This window comes from Porites lutea, chromosome 2, assembly GCF_958299795.1.
Source record: "Porites lutea chromosome 2, jaPorLute2.1, whole genome shotgun sequence".
NCBI lineage: Eukaryota > Metazoa > Cnidaria > Anthozoa > Scleractinia > Poritidae > Porites > Porites lutea.
This window is the reverse complement of record NC_133202.1, coordinates 12,987,839-13,011,204: the sequence shown is the minus strand read 5'-3', so window position 1 is coordinate 13,011,204 and position 23,366 is coordinate 12,987,839. Positions and strand designations below refer to the sequence as shown.

At 40.0% G+C, this 23,366-nt stretch overlaps 1 protein-coding gene and 1 non-coding gene across 3 annotated transcripts; both read right to left on the bottom strand.

Moving 5' to 3' along the window:
* Positions 1-7,183: 7,183 nt before the first annotated feature.
* LOC140927773 (uncharacterized) lies at positions 7,184-10,322 on the bottom strand. 2 transcript variants are annotated; one of them, XM_073377454.1, is made up of 2 exons: positions 9,820-10,322; positions 7,184-9,300 (listed from the first exon to the last, which is right to left on the bottom strand). In XM_073377454.1, exon 2 carries the CDS (start codon positions 8,148-8,150, stop codon positions 7,200-7,202), a length of 951 nt encoding a protein of 316 aa, XP_073233555.1. In that variant the 5' UTR covers positions 8,151-9,300; positions 9,820-10,322; the 3' UTR covers positions 7,184-7,199. The 2 variants fall into 2 exon arrangements, with proteins under 2 accessions (XP_073233555.1, XP_073233556.1); XM_073377455.1 differs by having other exon boundaries at positions 7,184-9,038.
* A 963-nt stretch (positions 10,323-11,285) lies between these two features.
* Trnaa-ugc (transfer RNA alanine (anticodon UGC)) lies at positions 11,286-11,358 on the bottom strand. Its single transcript has one exon. It is a non-coding gene; the product is annotated as a tRNA-Ala (tRNA).
* Between the last annotated feature and the right edge of the window lie 12,008 nt (positions 11,359-23,366).

Sequence of the window (23,366 nt, the reverse complement as noted above, 5' to 3'; positions counted from 1 at the left end):
AAGCACTGAAAGGTATAAAAGATAACGTTCGTCATTATCAAAGAGGCAAAGGACTTGGCACAGTCTTATCCACAGCAGCCAAAATTGGCTATAAATTAGGCAAGGACAAAAACTATAAACGTATGGGCGCAGTGGGAGCAACGGGTCATTACACTCATTTTCGTAAGCCGTGGGAAACATGATTCGACAACCCTCTAGTGTGATTGTAGCAGGTCCCTCAGGTAGCGGGAAAAGTGAATTAGTGGAAAAATTACTCAACGAAAAAACATTGTTTGACCCTCCTCCGAAAAAATAATGTATTGTTATGACCGATGGCAACCCCGATTTGATCGCATGAAAAAACATATTATGTTTTACAAAGGACTTCCTCCTGAAGGATCTCTCGTAAAATGGTTTAAACCAGAGCATCATGGCATACTCATTTTGGATGATTTAATGGAAGAATCGGGGAGTGATAAACGCGTCTTGGATTTATTTACGAAAGATTCTCACCATCGAGGTATTACTGCTCTTTATATTACACAAGATCTCTTTCCCTCGGGCAAGTTTGCGAAAACCATTAACCGCAATGCACACTATGTGATTTGTTTTAAATCACCCAGGGATAAGACAGGTATTCGACATTTACTGCTTCAGGTGTACCCTGCAAAATGGCGTCAAGTACTCAAATTGTTTTAAAAGCTGACCTCCCGTCCTTTTGGGTATTTTATGTTGGATTTACATCCTGCCTCCGATGACTGTTTTCGCATTTGGAGTCATTTAACCAAAGAAGAGGGAGCTACGCGTGTTCATACCTTTGACGAAGAAATAAATAGCCGTTCACTCTCAAACAAACGCAAATTTAAACATGAAACGAAAAGGACAACCAAAAAGAAGAAAAGGTAAACCAGGGGTAGGAAGGCAACGAGGCGGGATTGCTCCCATGTTAGCCGCAGCGATTCCAGCTTTAGCGGCTGGAGGAAAAGCGGTTGTGTTAGGAGGTTTAAGTGCATTAACAAAATTTGGTACTAGGAAAGCAATCCAAGCGTTAGAGAAAAAGAAGTATAAAAGGAAGAGACGTCAACGAACACAAAGAAAGAAATAAACATGACGGGACGTATGACCAGACAGAGTCATTTTTTAAACGATGTGTTAAAAGAAGCTAACCAAAATAAGCGGCAACAAAAATTACGGTATGCGAATGCAGATCAAATTAATGCTGTGAGTGAGTTAGTGATGAACACGTTGCGAGGGAGTGTCAAACCTGGGAGAAAAACAGTGAGTCGTTTAACACCGTATCGTCAATCTCTTCGAGTCATTGCCAACCCTCGTCAGAGTATAAAAAAGCGCAAACATTTGATGAGTTCACAGACTGGCGCTGGCGCGTGGAAAGAATTACATCGCTGTTATCACTGTGCTAAACGGCAATATCGCTATTAAGTCATGAAACGTAAAGTGTTACAACAACTTCTTTGTCTATTAGACTATTTGCTCCTACTAGCACAAATGATCAAAGAGTTTCGACAAAAAGTCAAAGAGAGATACAGACCCAAACCAATATAAAGACAAGGCTAAACTCTTATTTTCATTAGCGAGCATGGACGGCATTTCATCCACACCGATTGAAAACTCAGTGCAATTTTTACGTTTGCGAGATAAATATAAATCTAATCTTTTAGACGATAGCCGTTTAACCAAAGCAGCAGGTTTAGTCGCGCAAAAAGAACTTTTGTTGGAGAGTCCTGCCCCGGATACACGGAAAGAACCCCGTTTAAAATCGGTCAACCGAGAATTACAACAATGGGTCAAGAAAATTCGTCAACCAGGAGGAACACGAGGAATAAGTCGCGATGAAGACGACAGTGATGAGGATGAAGGAAATTTAGTCGTAGGCCCGTTACAACAATTTATGGGAAACATTTCAAAAATCAGTAAGGCTATAAAAAGGAAAGCAGAACCGGTCACCCCTCAATCAGTGTTACAAACTCCTGTGGTCAAACAAACTCCTTCTACGAGTAAAAAACCCAAGTTAACCTTTAAGACCGGATCCAAGGCAAAGCGGTTGTTACCTAAGACCCCTAAAAGGACTCCTTCAACTGCTTACAAGACCCCTAAAAAGAAAAAGACTCCTTCCCCTCCTTCCAGTGTTTTTAGTACGGCGGACGAAGACGTTCCCGCTGAATCCCCTTGGAAAAAAACTCAGGAGAGTATTAAAAAAAAATTTAACGAGGCAGCAAAAAGAGCTCAAGAAAGAGCCTTAAAGAGACTCGCACCTGCTCCAGGTTGGAAACCGTTTGGGACACCGGCGAAAAGACGATTGGATGGCAAAGACTGGTAAGAAACAGGGTCGCAGAAAAAGACCGCAAAAGGGAAGAAAGCGGGGTCAGCGTGGGGCTGCGTTGGAAATTCAAAAATTAATTGAAAAAAACAAGCAAAGAGTTTCATTGGCCTAAAGCAAATTTTCTTGGCCCAGGGACCAGGCTTCAAAAAAGACTAAGGAGGGGTGACCGAGGCGTCAACAGATTAGACGAATTAGCGAAAATCCATGACATCGATTATTCCAAAGCGAAAAAATTTACAGGACACGTGGAAAGCGGACGATAAAATGATACGCGCTATTACAAACCTCCTAGGCAAGAAAACCAAACAAGAACGGATCGTCAAAACCAGTATGCAAGTAAAACGCAAACTTAAGCTGTAATTCTGTTTGTTTTATTCACTTAATAAAAATTTGTTGTTACAATTGAATTGTTGTGTGTCTTATTCTTTCTTAAAATGCAGTCGAATCACACACTGACTATCCGATTGAAATTGAACTAGTGTACCATCCAATTCTTTGAGCGTGATTTCAACCTCTTCCCAATGATTGTCTTGTACCTCGTAAAAGTTTTCTCGGGTGGGTGAAAACGCATAGCGTTCTCTTCCTTGAGGCGCGTAGTACACTTGACCCAGTGATTGCGTGACGGTCACGCTGTTAGCGGTCACTTTGGCTGAGACTTCCAGGGGCCTGGGGTAGAGGTTTAAGGCATCTTCAAAACTTTGATTGAGGTTAATAAAACGCCAATCGGAGAGAGTACTTAAATGAAGCCAATTGCCAAGTATTTGGGTGGGTTTTCCCGTCTCCAAGGAACTGGCTCCTTTAGTGTGATTGGGGTAGCTATGTACCAAATTTGGTCCCATGCTATCGGCTTGATTAGACTTGGTATTTATCCAATGCAATGTTTCCGCCAACGGTTTGTAGATATAAATTGAATTGTCCGTATGGCTATGAGTTAAGACGAGTTCCGGTTGCACCCCGTCTTTATTCCACGCTAATGTATGCCAACGGGCTGAACTAAACTTAAAACCATCATCCAAACTAGTGTGCGCTGTTTCTTCTATTCTATGTTTCACTGTATTAAAAAAATCCACCCCTTCTTGACAGGCACCTGCTTTTTCCCATTCACGTAAATCACTTGCACTGATATAGCCTTTTTGCGACACACCGGATTGATTTGCTTTTTCAGTCTCAGCCCATAATTCCATTAAATTCACATCGGCACTCTGCAAGTCTTTAAATAGAGACATTTTAGGCAAAATTGCCGAAGCAATTGAGACTTTCCATCCTTCCCCGAATAATCTTAACTGTGGTTTGACTTTAAACTGATTGGCCACAGTACTTGTGTACTTTTGGGTGACATCGCTTACGAGGGTCAGGTAAATGTTCGACATCTTACGAAAAGTAACTTGACCAACCCTGTTCCCTCTATTTATACAAACAGAGACCACACCAATCAATTGTGTCGCGAACTTAGTTTATTAAGCCATTTCACCTCCCTTCGATGAAATGTTACAAACCCTAATTTAATCTCAAAACAAAGCATGCAATTGTTCTTATCGGGGGTTCGCGCTTCCAAGCTACTGTACCCCTATAAAAAACTGTATACAAAAGCTAAAGCGGGTTGGCGCTACCAAGCAAACCGTACCCGCACTATTTACAAGTCCATTAAAAGTTCGACGTCTCCACCGAGCCAGTTGTAACCGTAGGGTGTGGAAGAACGAGTGGCGGGGTCAATCACACGCTTATCAAACACAAGTTGATAATGTTTTTTACGCTCCGTGAGCTTGATTTTCTTGGTCACTTGATCCCTTTGGAAAAAATCAGGAATCGTAATAGCCATTCGGCGCGCCTTTTCCAAGGGCTCGTCCAATTCTTTCAGGATGTTTTCTTTCATGGTGTGGTAATTCAAGACTTGTTTCGTCTCATAATTCAGCGAAAACCCACGTACTTTGCATTCCACTTTGCCTTTCTTGGTCAGGTACCCATAGTTTTTCGCCCCGCCACTGCAAAATTCCACGATAACGTCACCGCCAATCTCATCAGTGAATTCCCCCAAATACGATCCCAACGGTAGCTTGTCTTGACCCCGCTTGGTTTTATAAATGACCGAGTCTGTATCGTAATACAAGACTCGGTCACCTGAAAAATCAAGGGCATCATAGAGCTTTAGGCGAGCCAGCGATGTCGTAAACGCCACGATGAACACGTTTTGCTTGAACGAGCGTTGGTATTCGTCTTCTGCTTTAGTCACAACCAACTCCATGACGTCTTCCGAGCAAATCCGCACACTGTGGATATCATTCACAGGGTCTTCTAACAGCTGGAACAGTTGCGAGGGCTGGGTGATGCAGTGGGTAACAGGCTTGTTCTGCCGTTCGCCAAATTTACCCCATAAACTGAAAGATAGAATAAAAAAATATACATTTGTTATTGTTTCCTTGACGGTCCGCACATTATAATTTTTTATTTCGGTCGTGCATTTGCCGTTGCACAGTATAAAACATTTCGCCAACTGAAATATGTTGAAAAACACTGCAATGTAAGTTTGAAAAAAGCAGACTTTTTACACATATTTCCCATACATTTCCTTCTAATTTTTGTTTTGTAGCGTGCAACAACAAATGCACAGTACAAAACATTTCGCCAACTGAAATATGTTGAAAAACACTGCAATGTAAGTTTGAAAAAAGCAGACTTTTTACACATATTTCCCATACATTTCCTTCTAATGTTTGTTTTGTAGCGTGCAACAACAAATGCACAGTATAAAAAATTTCGCCAACTGAAATATGTTGAAAAACACTGCAATGTAAGTTTGAAAAAAGCAGACTTTTTACACATATTTCCCATACATTTCCTTCTAATTTTTGTTTTGTAGCGTGCAACAACAAATGCACAGTACAAAACATTTCGCCAACTGAAATATGTTGAAAAACACTGCAATGTAAGTTTGAAAAAAGCAGACTTTTTACACATATTTCCCATACATTTCCTTCTAATGTTTGTTTTGTAGCGTGCAACAACAAATGCACAGTATAAAAAATTTCGCCAACTGAAATATGTTGAAAAACACTGCAATGTAAGTTTGAAAAAAGCAGACTTTTTACACATATTTCCCATACATTTCCTTCTAATTTTTTTTTTGTAGCGTGCAACAACAAATGCACAGTATAAAAAATTTCGCCAACTGAAATATGTTGAAAAACACTGCAATGTAAGTTTGAAAAAAGCAGACTTTTTACACATATTTCCCATACATTTCCTTCTAATTTTTGTTTTGTAGCGTGCAACAACAAATGCACAGTACAAAACATTTCGCCAACTGAAATATGTTGAAAAACACTGCAATGTAAGTTTGAAAAAAGCAGACTTTTTACACATATTTCCCATACATTTCCTTCTAATTTTTGTTTTGTAGCGTGCAACAACAAATGCACAGTATAAAACATTTCGCCAACCGAAATATGTTAAAAAACACTGCAAGTTCAACTTAAAATGTGCAGACTTTCACTGCAACTTAAAATTCATACCTGAATTCCGCCACCAATCTTGGCATTCTCAAATTCCAGCCACTGCAGGGCCTCCCCACTCTGGTTTCGTTCATTGTGGCGCCACCCCCCGAGGGGTTCCAAGGCAATCGTGTAGGGTTCCAAAAACTTTTTCTGGAATACTTTAAACGCAGTACTCGCAATGGTCACACATTCCACAGTAGGGTCTATGCCTGTCAACTCTAACATTTCGCTAGCAAATTTTTCCATGGATTCCGTTAACACTTTGACATCACTTTTCAGGTACGCAGATAGTTCTTTTTGACAATCAAAGATGGCACCACTGTCCACTTTTTCTTTGTGCCAAGTCATGAATTCCTTTCTTCGTTTTTCGCTCATACGTTCAGGATGGTATTCTTCCGCTTTTGGGTACACACCAATGTAACTGATCTTGTCTTCAGAAATGTACGAATAAGGAAAGAAACCCTTATGCGCTTCCTTCAAATTAAACGTCGCCGGCAACCGTTCCAAAGGCATGTTAAAAAAATTAAGGGAATCCCGAAAAATGACATTACCACACTGAAACGATAAAAATTTCGCCCCCATACTCAAGACCTTTTCCACTTTGTAGCCCTTATCATACAACAATTGCAAAATAAACGACGAATCAAACCCTCGCATATTGTGAGCAAACAGAAACACCTGCCGTTGTTTCATTTCTGCGGTCACCGTTTTTGCCATCACATCCTCCAACATATCCGATGCCTTTCCTGCTTCGCGGTAGCTACCTTTCACATTGACATATTGCCACCCCACACGAACATCCTCAAAATCACGATTTTCATCCAACCCACATTCAAAGTCAATGCAGCACACCAGCGGTGGCGGTTTCTCGTCCTCTTCTTCTTTACTTTTTTCCAATGTTTCAACTTCGGCCAGATCTTCGAGAATCGTACGGTCTTCCTCGCTAAATTCGTCTGCTTGGTCAAGAAGCTTGCTGTAATCTATTTCAAGGGGTTGAATGTAACACTGATGGTTTGGCAATACTTTGTTTCGACAGTTGGGGCAACGATATTCTCCGCACACATGCTTCTTTTTCTTGGAATACTTGTACACTTTACAACACTCCGGGCACTTTTTGAACAAACGACATACGCTTTTCTTGTGAGCGGTAAAACAGTTTTGACCGTAAAAGGACCGACCGCAATCATTGCAGTAGACATGGGCAGGCTTTCTTTCTTGATAATCAGTGCATTTACCGTTTTTTCTTCGACACATGTCACAGTTTTGACGAGAACAATTATGGTGCTCTGCATTCTCCTGATTGTAACCTTTGTTACATCGGTGACAGTAATAGGTCTTGTTTACGAGGGCTGGCACACTTCGTAAACCGTGAAAATGCTGTTGCACTTTCAGCAGACACAGTTTTTTAGGCGCAAAATCAAACGACGGGTCACAATACTATAGCGCACCACAGACTCCTTCATAGATTTTAATCTGGTACCCTTGAGGACCAAGATGGTCTTGCATTCGCTGTATTTCTGGCAACCCGCACATTCCCCAGGAACCCCGGTTTCTTGATGCAGTTTGTACGCAAGATGACCCTGCAGTCCTTGTCCTTTAAAAATCGTTTGATACTGAGGGTCTTGGTCCACAAAGGCTTTGGCGGAAACCAAGGCTCGGGAAAAACACAGGTCATCTTTGTTCTTAATGGTAATCACGGATTTCTTTTTGAGTAACTGCTCAAAGGACTTGTTGCCAGTCTTGTTTTTCGCAGGTCTTCCACCACGTTGCTGAGTCTTAAAAAAAGACAGTTCAGCGTAAAAATCACCGCTCGCGGCATCAAAACTTTCCGCTGAGTTGAGCTGTTTAGCCAGTCTTTCTAGCCATTGTCGAGTAAGTGGGGATCCCTGAATCCACTCACTAAGCGGAACCCTCGGACAGCTGGTCCACGTATGTGTCCCTGTACTGTGGTGAATAGCCATGGACATGGAATAATCCTGAGGATTGACAATACCATTGCGAGGATCGCGGATGAAATTAATCAAACCTTGGTGGAAGGCTTCCGCCACCGCTTCTCCTTGATATTCCCCATTCGGCTGACGTAACTGCTGCAGAGAAAATCGGACTTGCATTTGAATTGCCACACCACGGTGAAAAGAACGCGGAGCTCTCACTCGCTCCATGTTCACAGAAAACAAGGGATTCCCTCCTTGCTGGTCTGCTCGGCGCGCCGCGATTAGCAAATCGCTTTCATCCTCCGAGTCCATTAATTCTTCACCTTGACTAGTCGTCCAGTCAGGTATTTCCTCCAACAAGGAATCGAGCCCATCGTTCATAAGAGCATGAATATACGGATCCATCGTTTTCAAAAAATAGTTTTGCAAAAAGCTCCACACAGTAAGACAGTAAAAACTGAATGACGCTTTCAGAGACGCGAATGAGTTAAATTAGCTGTGGAGTACGCGCTTTGAATGTCATTAAGTTATCCTAAACAAAAAACGTTCAAGGTTGTCCAAGATTGCCTAATGACCTATTTTAACTTAGTCAGTTATACTCTTTGTTCTTTTTCTAATTTATTTTTAACTGATCCCTTCTATAATAATTCTTTGTTCGTTTTTTCTAATTAATTTTTGGCTGAGTCAGCTATACCCTTTGTTCGTTTTTCTAATTAATTTTGGCTGAGTCAGCTATACTCTTTGTTCTTTTTTCCTTGAGCGTTCATTTGACAAATCTCAGTTCATTCAGTGTTAAGAAAATTCCCTCCCCAGCCTGAGCGTTCATTTGACAGATCTCAGTTTATTTCTTTTTTCCCAAAGACACAAGTAAATTACACGCAAACTTAACTTTTATTTACATTTTACCTCCCTTCGGTAAAACGGTGCAATAACTTTCTTAGTAAATGCAATGAGAGGAACGTATTTTAACCGCTAGTCGGCTAAAGTCCTTTTCAAAGCACTTTTTTCGTATTTACAAACTGGAACATATCAGATTCCTAATGAATCTGGTCCAACAAAGTCATCTTGATAATCTCGAAAGAACCAGGGAAATTCTAATCTTAGGTGAGCGAGGTTCGCTCAAAACGTTCGATCATTGTTTCAATACTAGGAAAAAAAGGATTGTCAAAAAGCTTTAAATCATCGATCGTTGTATTTAAAATTGTGATACGAAAACCAGTGGTCTGCCTATTGATTTCAATCCACTCTGTAAAAGGATTTAGCGGTGAAAAACGGATATCTTGCATCACTTTTCTAAAAGAAACCCAAAGAATTCATTATTCTCTGTTCAAGATTTCTGCGTCTACGTAAAGCGCTAGTGTGTCTATATAACTTAAAAAGTTTTCTTCGCTCACTTTGAAAATCAAAGGCTTCATAACGATTATATCTCATTTGACCCTCCACGCTCAAACCCTCAATACAAATTCGAATACATTGAGAACAGTGTTCTTGATTAAAGGAAAGCCACTGTACTGAGCTACAGCAGCGACGTCTCTTAATCTGCCTCAAACATTTTCTAAAGAAAATAAAAACAAAACTTACATAAATTCTAAGCGTCTACGAATTGGCGTATAGTAAAAACGTCGAATTAAACGCGCCTCTTCATTTTTATCAAGAAATTTCTGTTGCTTTTTTAAACGTAAACCGTCTAGTGTTAACTGCGTTGTTTTAATTCTTTTACATTGGGAACACATGGGTATCTTCGCATTCACGGGAATCCATTCTGTTTTATGGCAATACATGTTCCATCTTCGAAGTTTCAACTGATTCAAACAATTTCTAAAAATAAAACATTCAACAAGCGCGTTTAAAAACACGTTTTACAGTTCAATCATACAACATTTGGTCTTCACACTTAACCATGTGCAATCTCTAATCCAAAACAGGGATTCCAGAATCGGTCTAAAAACACAACATGAACTAAAGTAAATCATCGATTTGTTTCCACAATCGATTTAAAAACGCAACATTGCTTGGGTAAATTTTTGAGTTTGAAAACAAGGCTTCGATAAAACACAAATCTGCGTAGACAAACCTGAAATTGACGCGATGTTGTTCTCTGTACTTATTTCTGTCTTCAATGTATTGCTGAGCTTGAAGTTGTTGGGCAACTGGATGCCAAGGAACAAGAAACGTCTCTGCCATTAAACCCTTGTTTGGCACTGCGTCAAAGGCGAGCTGATATAATGTCTTCATCTTGAGCAATCGGATATCTTGACACTGTGATGAGCAGAGCAAAATGACTTTCCCAAATTCACCCTTCCTTTATGCTATTCATGCGAGATTCACGCTCATTGGCGCGGGGGACAACAAATGGGAAGCGGCAAAAACCAATTAACTTTTCTTGTTCTTTCAAGTTTTTAAACTTTAGCGGCAAAAAAGTTCGCTGCTCTTTTAAGTTTAACGGCGGCCGACAGAAACAATTACCCTTTTCGCTCTTTTTCAAGTAGGACTCTTTTGTTTTGTAATCTGTTTTAAGATGAACCAGAAAAAATTTTATTTTCAACGATGGCTTCGCCTTTTGAAACCGAGGGAACTTTCCTAACACAAGAACAAGCAGACCATATTAACGAGAGGCATGTTTCAAAGAACGAACATTTGAGAGCCTCTAAGTTTGAGTCACAAATCGATTTAGTCGATTTGTTAAAGGCCGTCTCCGAACTCACCTGGGAACATCACGAAGACGTCTCCGTAATACACGAGGGCTGGAACGAATATCATGGACGCTTTTATTTGTTCGTGTTTAAACTAAACCGGCAAATTGGTACAGATCCGGAAGGATTTCCTGCCAAACACATCGCTGTGTATTATTATGAGAAAGTACCAGGCGAGAAATGGCAAATAATTTCAGCTTACCCATTTAACTTCGCGTACTATTCTCAATTTCTAAGTAGGAAAAACAGATCCTACTAATTCGTCTTTTGACGAATCCACAAACGGTTTTTTTAGAAACCACCACATGATTTAAAGTCAATGACCAATAATGAGAAAGACTAGTTTATTTTGTAGTAAACTTTCGTCGGGAACAGGCTTAGCGCAGTGCGTTAAGCGTTAGTACCGACGACAGGTAAATTTTCATTACGTTAAAGCTTACGGGTTCGATTCTCTCTCTTTCTCTCTTTCAGGTCTTCTCTTTTTCTAAGACCTAGGGGCAACATTATTTTAGCTGACTCAGCGAGTTTTCATGCAAATTTTGAAGCGCGCGTGAATTAGCATACGAAACCACGCTCATATATCTCTCGTTCTCATTTCTCTAATGCACACACTTTAAACATGTCTACAGATAAGGAGCTCGGCGATGCTTGGTTTGGTTGTCAGGCTGAAGTAAAACATCTGAAGGCTGTCTTAAATCTTAAAGAAGCTCACATTCTCTCATTCAAAAAATATATACGAACCCTCAAAAGAAAAGAAATGAGGAGACAACAAAGAGACAAGCCTGACTACGGGTCAGGAGATTCCAGGTTCAAGTCCTGGTAGAGTCGATAAAAAAATTTTTCTTTTTGGAAGCACAGAGTTTCGATCTCTGAACCTCTCGCTTGCAAAGCGAGCGCTCTACCGATTGAGCTATACCCCCGTTCTCTTCTTGCACATTTAACAACAACGTTTTAGAACGTTTTTACATAAGATTCAGTACTACGCATGCGCAGGGGACAGACATTCTGTCCCACAATTGTAAGTCGTGACTGTCATCCACATATATAAATTCACCTTTACATATTCATAAGTAACTAAGTTCCAAGTCCTCTCCGAGCGCTCTCCGAGCGCCATCTTCAATTTTTAATTTGATTGACAACTTAGAACAATAGCCTTAAAACAATAGCGGCGACGGCATCCTTTGATACCCGAAGTGACCACCTTTACTACTCGAGCCGAGTACAAAGAAGCGTTTGCTGCAGCCAAACTCGATGACACATACAAGAAGAAGGTTTCTAATCTCTCCGTCACAAAGACCAGTGTTGGACGACTTCTCGAAGCAGACGTTCAGCCAAACTTCGTTGCACAGCTAATCGGGCACAACAATTTGAAAAGCCTCGACAGCTACTTTGCATTCAGCATCTCTGAAGTGACAGCGAGAAATGTCTGCTATCCTGAATCGTGAGCCAGGTACATCCGCTCAGTCCCAAGAAAACTAAGTCAGTACCTCCACTACAACACAGCAAAATGTCTTCACAGTCCAACAAATCCGGCCTCAGGCTTTTTTTGCCGGAGCGCATATTGACAATTTCGAAGGCTACACATTTAACATCAACGTTTTCTGTGGTGATCAGTCGAAAATCGCAAGGCTGAATGAGAACTGACCGCTGAGCGATCGAGGCACAAACAGGCATTACTTACATTGCAGTTGCACTTTTGGTCACTTTTCATAAATTGTTATTTCAACCACAAGCTTTTTCATCGAGCCTGTGTGAAAAATTTTGTCTTCATTCATTGACGAAGTTTGTACAAAGCTGCATGAACTTTGAACAGCTATTTTTTGTCCCGTTTGGACTGGAGACCAGTGACAGAAGAAAGCCAGCTAATTGCATGAGCCCGCGCAGGGAAGCAAATAAAATTATCTACGTTTTTGTTCCCTTGCTTTCTTGTTTGGCCATATAATAAACATCTTATTAACCGAGCTTGGTCGGTCTGTATGGGAGAATCTTGACCTCGGTCGCCGGTACAGACCTCACTGCGTTCGGTCTGTATTGGCGACCTCGATCAAGATTCTCCCATGCAAACCTCCTGCTCGGTTAATAAGAGCTAAGAACCAATGCTAATTGCTGATCATAAACCTCAATTTAGAAAACGCCATAATTTAAAGCATCCTAACACCCACACTCCGCAGATGAATACCTGACGCCCAGGAAGATATACCTAGAAGAGCCGGAGAAAATGATTTACTCACTTTTTACTCAGATTTTGTTTAGTATTACCTCTATAGTTTTTGCAACCGAAGAACACTTCAAATCTGCTTTTTTCATTGTTAAAGAGAATAAGCGTTCAACAGACCAAACAATTAAAACAGTTGGTTCTTCTAGTTTGATGACCTGCAGCCAGGCATGCATGAGTCGCTCATGGTGTACCTTTACTAACTTTAATTTAAGAGCAATAAAGGAAATTGAGAACTGAACAAGCACAAGTTCTCTCCAATCACCGATGACTCTAAGCTCACTGATGAACCAGGCACTACTTTCACAATGCTTCTTAACGTAAGAAAGGTTATTAACGTTTGCTTGCCGGGACTATAAGTCATTTATGTTCAGAATTGAAATCAAATGTACAAAATAAACGATTTCGCGATGAACTTGCAAAGATTGAAACATTTACAAATTTAGCGGTTTTTCATTAAGGTATTAGGTGAATCTGACAAAAAATTGTCTTTTTATTTTAATTAATAGGCACTTGATGGCCGGGGGAAATTACAAACTTAACGGATTTTAATTAAAGCGTTCTGAGAATTTTTCAAAGGGTGGAGTCAGCAACATACTCGTATAGCCGCCGGTCCCGTTAGAACTTTTTTTTACTGTTTTTAGACTTGAAAACAATGAATAAAAACCTGTAACGGGAAAATGCGTTCGGGGGACCTAAGTAAACCGCGCGACCGCATAGTAATATTGCTTTTAATCCACCTGTTCTTGGGAAACCAACCAGTATAATTAATTGCTTAGTTTTATTAACATGAGTGCACTCTGTTTTTCAAAGCAGAATTAACTATTCTACTATTTTGTACGTTTTATTTTTTCTTGTTTATTTGTTGTTGTTGTTATTTTTATTTTTATTTTTGCATTCTACGAAAAACCAAAACCCAGATTTGTATTATCATGCATTACAATAACGATATCAAGGCAAGCAATTCACCATTAATTATTTACTCCTTGCTCACGAAATTTACTACATTGATCATCTTGTTAACTAAACAGTTTCTTTTTGTTATACCGATCACACTCCATTGTGCAGCCTTATTTCAGTCGTGATCATGTAACGCGATGGGATTTGGTTGTCCGATTACCGAATGCCTAAATGGAGGCTACTGCTCTTTTCATAAAAGAAAAGCCAGTTTTGCCTGCTCTTGTAAACCACCATGGACTGGAGAAAAAATGCGAAAAAGGTAAAGCCTAAATAGTTCCAAGAGGGTTTTGTTCTCGCAGGAGAAGGACCTGAACAAATAATTCACTTTTAGAGAATAAGATTGCATTTGACATGTGCACTGGGATTCATGGATCAAATTCCTGGGCCACATTGGAGGCAAGTACTCTCAGCTCTGCTCTTTCCCTTGCTACCCATAATCCACTTGCACTTGCAGTCGACTCATTTCCAGTGTTGACGCTGCAGCGCGTACAATTCTTATGCGGAGTACAGGACATGTTGCAATGAATAATGAAGCACTCGTATCTTGTGAAAATTAGAAGTCTGAAAATAGGTTATATATATTAACGACTGGAATAACGAATTAAAGTAATAATTGGGAACCATAATTCTTATTGCAGCTGCGTCATCATGCAGCGATTTAAGAGTGGTTGTCAGAGAAAACCGGGCAAAATGTTAAAAATGTCAACGGAAGGGGGTCGACAGAATAAGTTCATACTAACATCATAGATAGGTCTGGTGTAGTAATGGACAAATATACCAAACATACGTTCTTCACTGCTCTTGTATTAGAGATACGAGCATCACTTTTTTCGACCCCCTCGGACGCCATTTTTATAAGTAAATTTTAACCATTTTCCGAAACTCACAGAACCCTCCAAATTTAACGAGCGAAGTTTATTTTTTGTATGCGATACAACACATTACAGAACTACTTTCTAAAACCATAAGATTTGTTAAGTATCCACGGACAAGACTAAAATTTTCTTATTTTATCTGACCTAAACTCAGTGTCTGCAAACGAGCAAAAAATCGGGCATTTTTGAATTGATCTACAGCACACAACTAAAACGACAGAACAACTCTGACAGCCAAATCGTAGTCTACTATCATCCATGTAACCAAAACACTAATAATCATTTTGGGCCGTTGAAACAGGAAGAAATTAGAAAACTCACATTTGTTATAGTTTCCAAGCTTTTTCTTGCAAACAGGCCGATCCCTTCGTGTTTGTTTTAAGTCCTCTTCGTGAATTTTCCATCATATTTCGCTGTAAAGTATGTTCAGCAGGTGGAGAACATATCAAAAAGCTCGAAATACCTGCTAGGGTACATTTTCAAAGGGCAAAAAGTGCTGAACGATAGGATGAAACTAGAAAATAACAAAGCGACGCCATCTTGAAAATTCAGCACTCAGGGGGTACTGGCACTAGTAGCTGCGTTCGATATCTAACCTAAGGACAAAAATTGCAAATTTTTCACGACTCAATTGTCTCGTAATTCCCAAAAGAGACTTGAGCACATAGACTACGAAACCTAATACAGAAATGTAACCAGAAAGCCTCGGATTCATGTAAGAAGTTCCTTTATCGAACGTTGGCTGTTAGGTCCTATTACGAAGTATTACCAGGAGTCCATGGGCTCCTGTAACTACCAGTAAGATAAAAAACAAAAAACAAACAAACCAGCTTATCAGCGACCTACCCCAGTCTTATTTCTTCTTCAGTTTCTTCTTTTAGTTGAATTTAGCTTGTTTTTCTTTCAAAGGAAAAAACAAGAAGAACGCTTGATCGCAGCTGGTTAATTGCTTCATTCCCTCCTCATTTCGAGGTGTCCCGTGAATGTAGATAATATTAAAGATCTATTTTGTCTCTTTATGAATCACTTAACTTCGCTCTCATGGGAGCTAGCTAGACTTGCTATATATCATCCTCGCGAGTTTCTAAGCGTGCGGGCTAACTACGGGCAGTAGATTTTGCTTGCTGTAAAATTTGCAATAATCTCTATCACCTAAAATAGACAGTTGAATCAGCGTGCGGAGCGGCCAAGAGAGCGGACGAAGTAATTTTTGAAAGCCCGGGGGGGATTCCGCATATGAAAGTGGTGGAGATGCTCGTCGTCTCGCTTAGGGGTATAAATTTCGGATTTTGGTCTCTTTTAGGGTGTTCTGGGCAAAACGCCATCATATTTAGCCGTGACGGTCTCGTTCAGGGTAGCACGCGAAAAAATATAAAAATATATATTTGATATGTATATCTTTAATTCGTTTTATTTACTCCATTCATATCATCCAAGTTTTCTCATTTGTCTGTGTTTCAACATGGTCTCTTTTAGGGATCAAAAAAAGCTTGGGCCACGCCCAGATCGGTCTCCTTTAGGGGTTTATTCAAAATTTCCGACGAGCATTCCCACCCCTTTCATATGCGGAGTTCCCCCCCCGGGTTTGAAAGTAAGCCTTTTAACCGATGATCTCATCGCTATCACTTCGCATTTCCATAAGGTAATAGACTGTTGACAAGAGCTGTCAAAATAAACCATTCCAGATCTGGTTAAACGGAAGGATTCGGAAGGAGCTTTTGTTAAAAAGTACCATTACAGGGGTTCCTACGGCTCTCACTCCGTACCCCTTCCCCTCATTGTTTTTCCTGCCCACTTCTTTTTCAGTATGCTCTTTGCACGGTCCACACAAGCTAAACGCCCCGGGTCCGGGCGAATTTTTTACCTGTGCAACCCGTTTAGAGGGAACGTGCAAATTCTCCATAGATTGCAATACTGTTTGCAGCTCAAAAACTTTACGGTTTTGCGGATCGCATGTAAAGAAAAGGCGGATCCATGCAAGTTTTTGGCAGTTCAAAAATTTTTAAAAGGGGTCTGAGTGTTAACTCGAGTTTTGACATCTTCTACATCTCTTCGTCACTTGATTTGTCAAAAACACTCTCAATACGGCGTTTAACACAAGCAGAATCCATGTTCACAGTCCTCACATTTAGAGTAATTGTTAAGGTCTTGCCTTAACTTCAGAGGAGGCACTGATGACAGAAACGGAATTTATTCATCTGCTACGGAGATAATTTCCAACGCCATTTCGTTTGTTAATCCTTTCCACGGCGCTGTTGCAAAAAATGCGCGCGCGATTCACACAAGATGGCACAAAATGTGCTGAATATTGTACATTTAATGGCTATGATACATATTTCGATGAGGTCAGCCCCATCCCTGGAAAAAGTATCCAGTTACGGTCTACTACCCCGACTTGTATATATATATATATATATATATATATATATATATATATATATATATATATATATATATATATATATATGTATATATATATATATATATATATGGCTCCTGGTAGAGTATAAAAAAGTAATTTTGTGGAATTTTGCAGCGTAATTAAACTGCTAGATAACTCTGTCCGACATCAGAAGCCCGTAAACCACAATTTAAAAAAAAATGTATGAGTAAAGACTACACATCAATATTAATATTAATAATTGTAAAAATTCTAGTATGAGCCTTTAAAATTGTTGGATGACCTTCTTCACCTTAGACACTCGTGTCAGTCAAGTGTGAATCGACGTCCGCCATTTCGAATTTTGTTCAAAAAAACCTCTGACCTAGCAGCCCGGCTGCATCTTGCGCCCATCATCTGCCCCCAAGGAGTGAGGATCTGGCCCCCTTTTCATAGGAAATTCATAAATTGTCTACTAAAACACTGTGCAATTTGGAAGCAAGGCCAATTTAAGCACTAAAAGCTGCTCAGATATCTCAGAATAGGAAGAAAACTAGTAAGAAAAAATGCTCAGAAATTACGTAAAAAGTTGCTTGAAACGAAAAATGTTGCTCGAAATACTACAAGTTGCGAAAAAGTTGGCGAGCAACTTCAGGGAAGCTCTAGGGAGAAGGGGGAGGGGGGGAGGGGTGGGAGGCTACTCAATAAAGCTTTTTTCGGAGAGGCTTCGCCCTGAGGTCCAGTCCCTTACCGTTAAATATACTATTTTTGACAAAAGGTACCCCTTTCGTGTATCTTCCATTAAAAAGTTGTACCCTTTATATCTGCTTCGTGAGAATAAATCGGTAAGAAAGGAGGTCTTCCGGTCATTTTCGAGTAACCTTAACATGTAAATGATATTGCCATAAGGCAGGTTTCTTCGAAGAATTTTAATAATAGGTTCTATAAAATACTTAATGAAAGATTTTCCTCTCCTTTCACATACTTCAACTTGTGATTTCCTAGCTACCCTTTGATACACCTGATGCTTGAAAGAGGTACCCTTTGGGCGAAGCCTTCGGGACTATGAAACTGTGCATCATGAAATCATGAACAGGAGATGAGTGGACCCTCGGACATGGACGGTGATTGAAGACTGACGCAAAAATAAATGATACAAAAAAGAGTCCAAAGAAACGCTAAGACATATGGGATAACTCAAAATGAAGTGAATGAAGAGCAAATGAAGACTGAATAAAGTAATGCCAATTGGTCACCTGTTCACCACACCCCATCATTCCGCCGAAAAAAAAAACGAGAAAAATTTAACTAAAAGTAGTAATTGAAGACGAAATAGGACTGTAATAGGTCGCTGATAAGCCGGTTTGTTTGTTTTTGTTTTTTATCTGTTTGGTAATTCATCACTTGTGGACAAGGCAGCTACTAGTGCCAGTCCCTCCTGAGTGATGAATTTTCAAGATGGCGTCGCTTTGTTATTTTCTACTTTCATCCTATCGTTCAGCACTGTTTGCCCTTTCAAAATGTAACCTAGGCAGTATTTCGAGCTTTTTGATATGTTCTCCACCTGCTGAACATACTTTACAGCGAAATATGATGGAAAATTGACGAAGAGGACTTAAAACAAACACGAAGGGATCGGCCTGTTTGCAAGAAAAAGCTTGGAAACTATAACAAATGTGAGTTTTCTAATTTCTTCCTGTTTCAATGGCCCAAAATGATTATTAGTGTTTTGGTTACATGGATGATAGTAGACTGCAATTTGGCTGTCAGAGTTGTTCTGTCGTTTTAGTTGTGTGCTGTAGATCAATTCAAAAATGCCCGATTTTTTGCTCGTTTGCAGACACTGAGTTTAGGTCAGATAAAATAAGAAAATTTTAGTCTTGTCCGTGGATACTTAACAAATCTTATGGTTTTAGAAAGTAGTTCTGTAATGTGTTGTATCGCATACAAAAAATAAACTTCGCTCGTTAAATTTGGAAGGTTCTGTGAGTTTCGGAAAATGGTTAAAATTTACTTATAAAAATGGCGTCCGAGGGGGTCGAAAAAAGTGATGCTCGTATCTCTAATACAAGAGCAGTGAAGAACCTATGTTTGGTATATTTGTCCATTACTCCACCAGACCTATCTATGATGTTAGTATGAACTTATTCTGTTGACCCCCTTCCGTTGACATTTTTAACATTTTGCCCGGTTTTCTCTGACAACCACTCTTAAAGAAGGGCGACCTTGAAGCAGCAAGTGGAAGTTACAGCATTGATCCAGATGGCGAGGGAGCTCTGGAGCCATTCTCAGTGTACTGTAACATGACAGACAAGACTAGTGTTGGCGTGATAGTCATCAGTCACGACAGTGAGAACCGAACACTTGTGATAGGATTAAACCCTCTGGGAACTACTCACGTGACATTCACTACACTGGCGCGAGTCCATCTCAGCTGGCTAGTCTCACCACTGTCTCTTCACACTGCGAGCAATCTATCAAATAATTATGAGTGTTATCACTCCATGCTATTCAGAGAGGGCGGATATGCTTGGTGGGTGTCACGTGATTCTACTAAGATGACTTACTGGGGCGGGGCATCACCTGGAAGTGGTAAGTGCGCATGCGGAATGAACAACTCATGTGCAGACCCCAGTTATGGCTGTAATTGTGATGCGAATGACAATGTTTGGCGTGAAGACAGCGGTCTTGACAAGACAAAGCTTCCAGTAAAACAGCTCAGGTTTGGAGACACTGTCAATAATACCACACTCTAGAAAAGTTTAAGTGTTATGGTATTGCACACTGACTTGTTTATCACATAGTCACACACTTGTTGATTCCATCATAATTAATGTATTGATTATACAGCAAAAGTTAGAAAAAAGACCTTTGAGTTGCTTGTGCATCTAACAATTTGTGACCCTCCACAGGAATTTGATGCTAAAGGTGAAAGCACGCGCACGACACGCTTGCACGACACGCTTAGCGTGCCCTAGATCACGGATATGCGCATATTAAATTGAAAAAACAAAGACGGACACACTTGCCTTTGTTTTGGCAAATTTAACACGCTAGACCTTTTGTTTTATTGTAGCGTGTCATATGTCACGGTAAGTGTGCGAATTATAGCACGGTTAGCGTGCAATTTGGGTAAGACGCGCTGAACACGCTTGATTACTAAAACCGCTATTAAGATGATAAAAATCGCTTGGGTTTTCAGCGGATTTAATCAGCATTGATAACTGGTCGAAATGAATCAAATATACCAATTAAGACTGTTTTGGAATTTGATCGTAACCGTGGCCATTTGAAAATCACGACTTAATGGTGGTCTAGCCTGGAGTTAACGCGAGATCAGTGTAAACCAATTCCTCCGACTGTCGGCTGTTGATCGGAATCGCAAAGAGGCCTGCTATCGCATGCGAGGCACTGAAGTTATGTCGCCTGAAAATTATAGTTATGCCACCGGAATATTTATTAGCAGTAATGCACAGAGAAATGAAGTTGAATAAATTAGTTTAATATATTTCTTTAAGCCATGCTGAGACGTACGAAGGTAATTAGATCGGAGAAACAAAAACTGCCTACAATTTTCTATAGGTTGAGGAAGGCTAAACATTTCTAGATGACCGTTCCATGCATGTACAATTTTCGAAGGTTATCTAATAAATTCCTTACGATTTTCTGAACCTTAATTTTTTCCATTTCATTCCCCAGTTAAGCTATTTTTCTTAGAGAATTAAGGAATCCTAAAATTTTCGGAACCGAAAATACGATAAAATTCTCACTTTCGTAAAACTTTCAATTGGAAGCTAAATGTTTCGGGAAAATAATGCTGAAGCCCTTGTAATTTCGAAAAGACTGAAGGATGCATTTAGGAGGAAAATCGCCGTCAGGTGCCCCTGACGAACGAAGCGCTATCAATCATAATTTATGTGAAGATATCTCGTTACGCGGCTATGCTAAGACGAATCAAGCGCTGTAAACGTGTACTATATCTCGTTCTTCACAGGACGAAAAAAACAAGAATCTGTAAACTAAAAACACTGTAGAATGAGGGAGGATTGCGGGCGACTTTTCTTTGAATTTTGCGCGGCAAAACTCATATTATCAGGTTTTGGACGACATAACTTCAAACGACATCACTTTCGAGTAGCTTGACCGTCACCCCTTTAGATCGAGCTCGATGAATTAATTCAATGACCGAACTTTATGGAACAAATGATTGCCTTCAAGAATTTCACGCGGACTACTTTTAATTTAGTTCTTTTTCTCTTTTCTCAGTGTGTGACAGACAGAGATTTAATTCTCGGATCGAACTTTAGTACTCTAAACACGCCGTATTATCTGGAAAGAACTTTGATTTTGCAATGCTAATATTAATACAGTTCTACCCATAAATCCAGTAGGTCACACCGTTCACTGTTTATACTTTTCAAGCGACAACGTTTTCTCAATCAGATACTATCGCTGCGATCGCTGAGGTATAACTTTTTCTTTCTCGATAGCTACCAAGAAGGGTGCAGTTCATAATCATTTACCGATCCTTTTTGTAGAGGAAATTTATTTAGCTTATAGATAACACGCCTTGCGTGCTTTAGCGCACACTGAAAGCGTGTTGTGCTTTTTCGCACGGAGCTTTTGTTTGAAAACTTTAACACGCTCTTTTGTTCGACTTGCCCACGCTTAATTGTCTCAAGCGTGTCCTCTGAAACAAAAGAAATTGCTAATGAGGCAAGATTGCAAGCGTGCTAAAGCGTGTTAAAATAAATTCTTTTGTTTTAAAGTGAAAGCGTGTCGTGCGCGTGCTTTCACCTTTAGCATTAAAATCCTGTGGAGGGTCACATTTACAAGCAAATGCAGCACAGGTTCAATTCAATAAATCACGTCTGCAAAGGCAACTCAATAAAAAAAATAATACGAATTAATCTGACGCACCAGTCGTGTGTATTTTACGGGCTGAATAAATACGCAACAACTCTCTTTGGGGTTCTCCGGGTCTTTATTGCCTAGACGACAGCGCGATACCCTCCAAACCCCCAAAGAGAGAAAAGGGGAGTTAGTGAGTGATGCCCTGGCTCATCTGTTTAACAGCCTCTAAGTTGTAGCGCAGTGAATGGTCTAAGTAACGCCCATACGCAGTCAATTTTCAGTTACCTTTTAGCATAATATAATCGCTAGGCACACCGCAATGCAAGGCAAATGAAGCACTCCCTCGCCTGAAGGAGTGTCCAGAGAACGCGAGCCATCGTAGCTGCAGAGATCCAGTGATCTTATTTGATGCTGACTGTTCGAGTAAAAACCTTAATGATCTTGAACTAATCCTAATTCAAGAGCTCCATGCAGTGGTTGAGTTAGGGATGAAATCTAATAGACTAGCTCTCAGTATTTTGAAAGAGGGGGAGGCAATTAACCTAGGGACGGCTATTATTCGAGGGAATACGGCAACTGACTTGGAGGAATCATGTTAATGACCTCTGCTTAAAACTATCGAGAACTGTAGGTATCTTTTCCACATTAAGGTATTATACTAATGTTGATATATACTTATGCTTTACCATTCCCCAATTTACCGCTTATCAACTTATGGTATTCAAGTTTGGGGTCTCGCATAACCAACCTACCTAAAACCAGTAACTACTTTGCAAAAGCGAGCCGTCAGAATAATGACTTTTTCCGACCCTAGATCACATTCTATGCCATCGCATTAGTCTCTCAGACTCCTAAAATTCTCTGATATGATTCACTTTGAAATGATCTGTTTTATTTATCAGTGGTACCATAGTTTAACCCTTCTTGTTTTGTTGATTACTTTAATCCAGTATCTTCCATTCATTCATATTATACATGTCAATCACAGAATGATATCTGTTTGTTGAATAGGTTCATTAACCACTCAATACGGCGTTCTTTCTCTCCGTTACACTGGTACCAACCTTTGGAATTCTTTATCTATTGATGTTTAAAAAATCAAGGCGTTTTCCAGTTCCCGTAAAATAATCAATCCTATGATTGATGATTATAATACTAGGTCCCGTTTAGGGTTGTCTGTGTTTTAACATGGTCTCTCTTAGGGGTCAAAAATACTTGGGCCACGCCCAAATCGGTCTCCTTTAGGGGTTTAATTCAAAATTTCCACCGAGCATCCCACCCCTTTCATATGCGGGGTTCCCCCGAGGTTCAGAGCCATTTTGCACTCTGCATTCTACATTCAGCGTTCTGCAAAATACCCCTGCCGCTCTTGTCCTGGGATGAATATGCAGCGGCTTTCGAACAGCTTTGCATCACTGGACATAATAATATTAAAGTTTTGCTTTGTTATAAAATATCGCTACTGTGATGGAAGACTTATGCTTGGTCGTCAGTTGCTTTCAGCACAAGTTTTCGATATTTTATAACAATATTTTATTTGGTTCAGCGATGCAAAGCTGTTCAACAGCAGTAGCAAATTCATTCCAGGAATCGATGGAAACAAAAATTGTTTTGTTCTTAGTTTGGAAAATCAAATTTCACGTT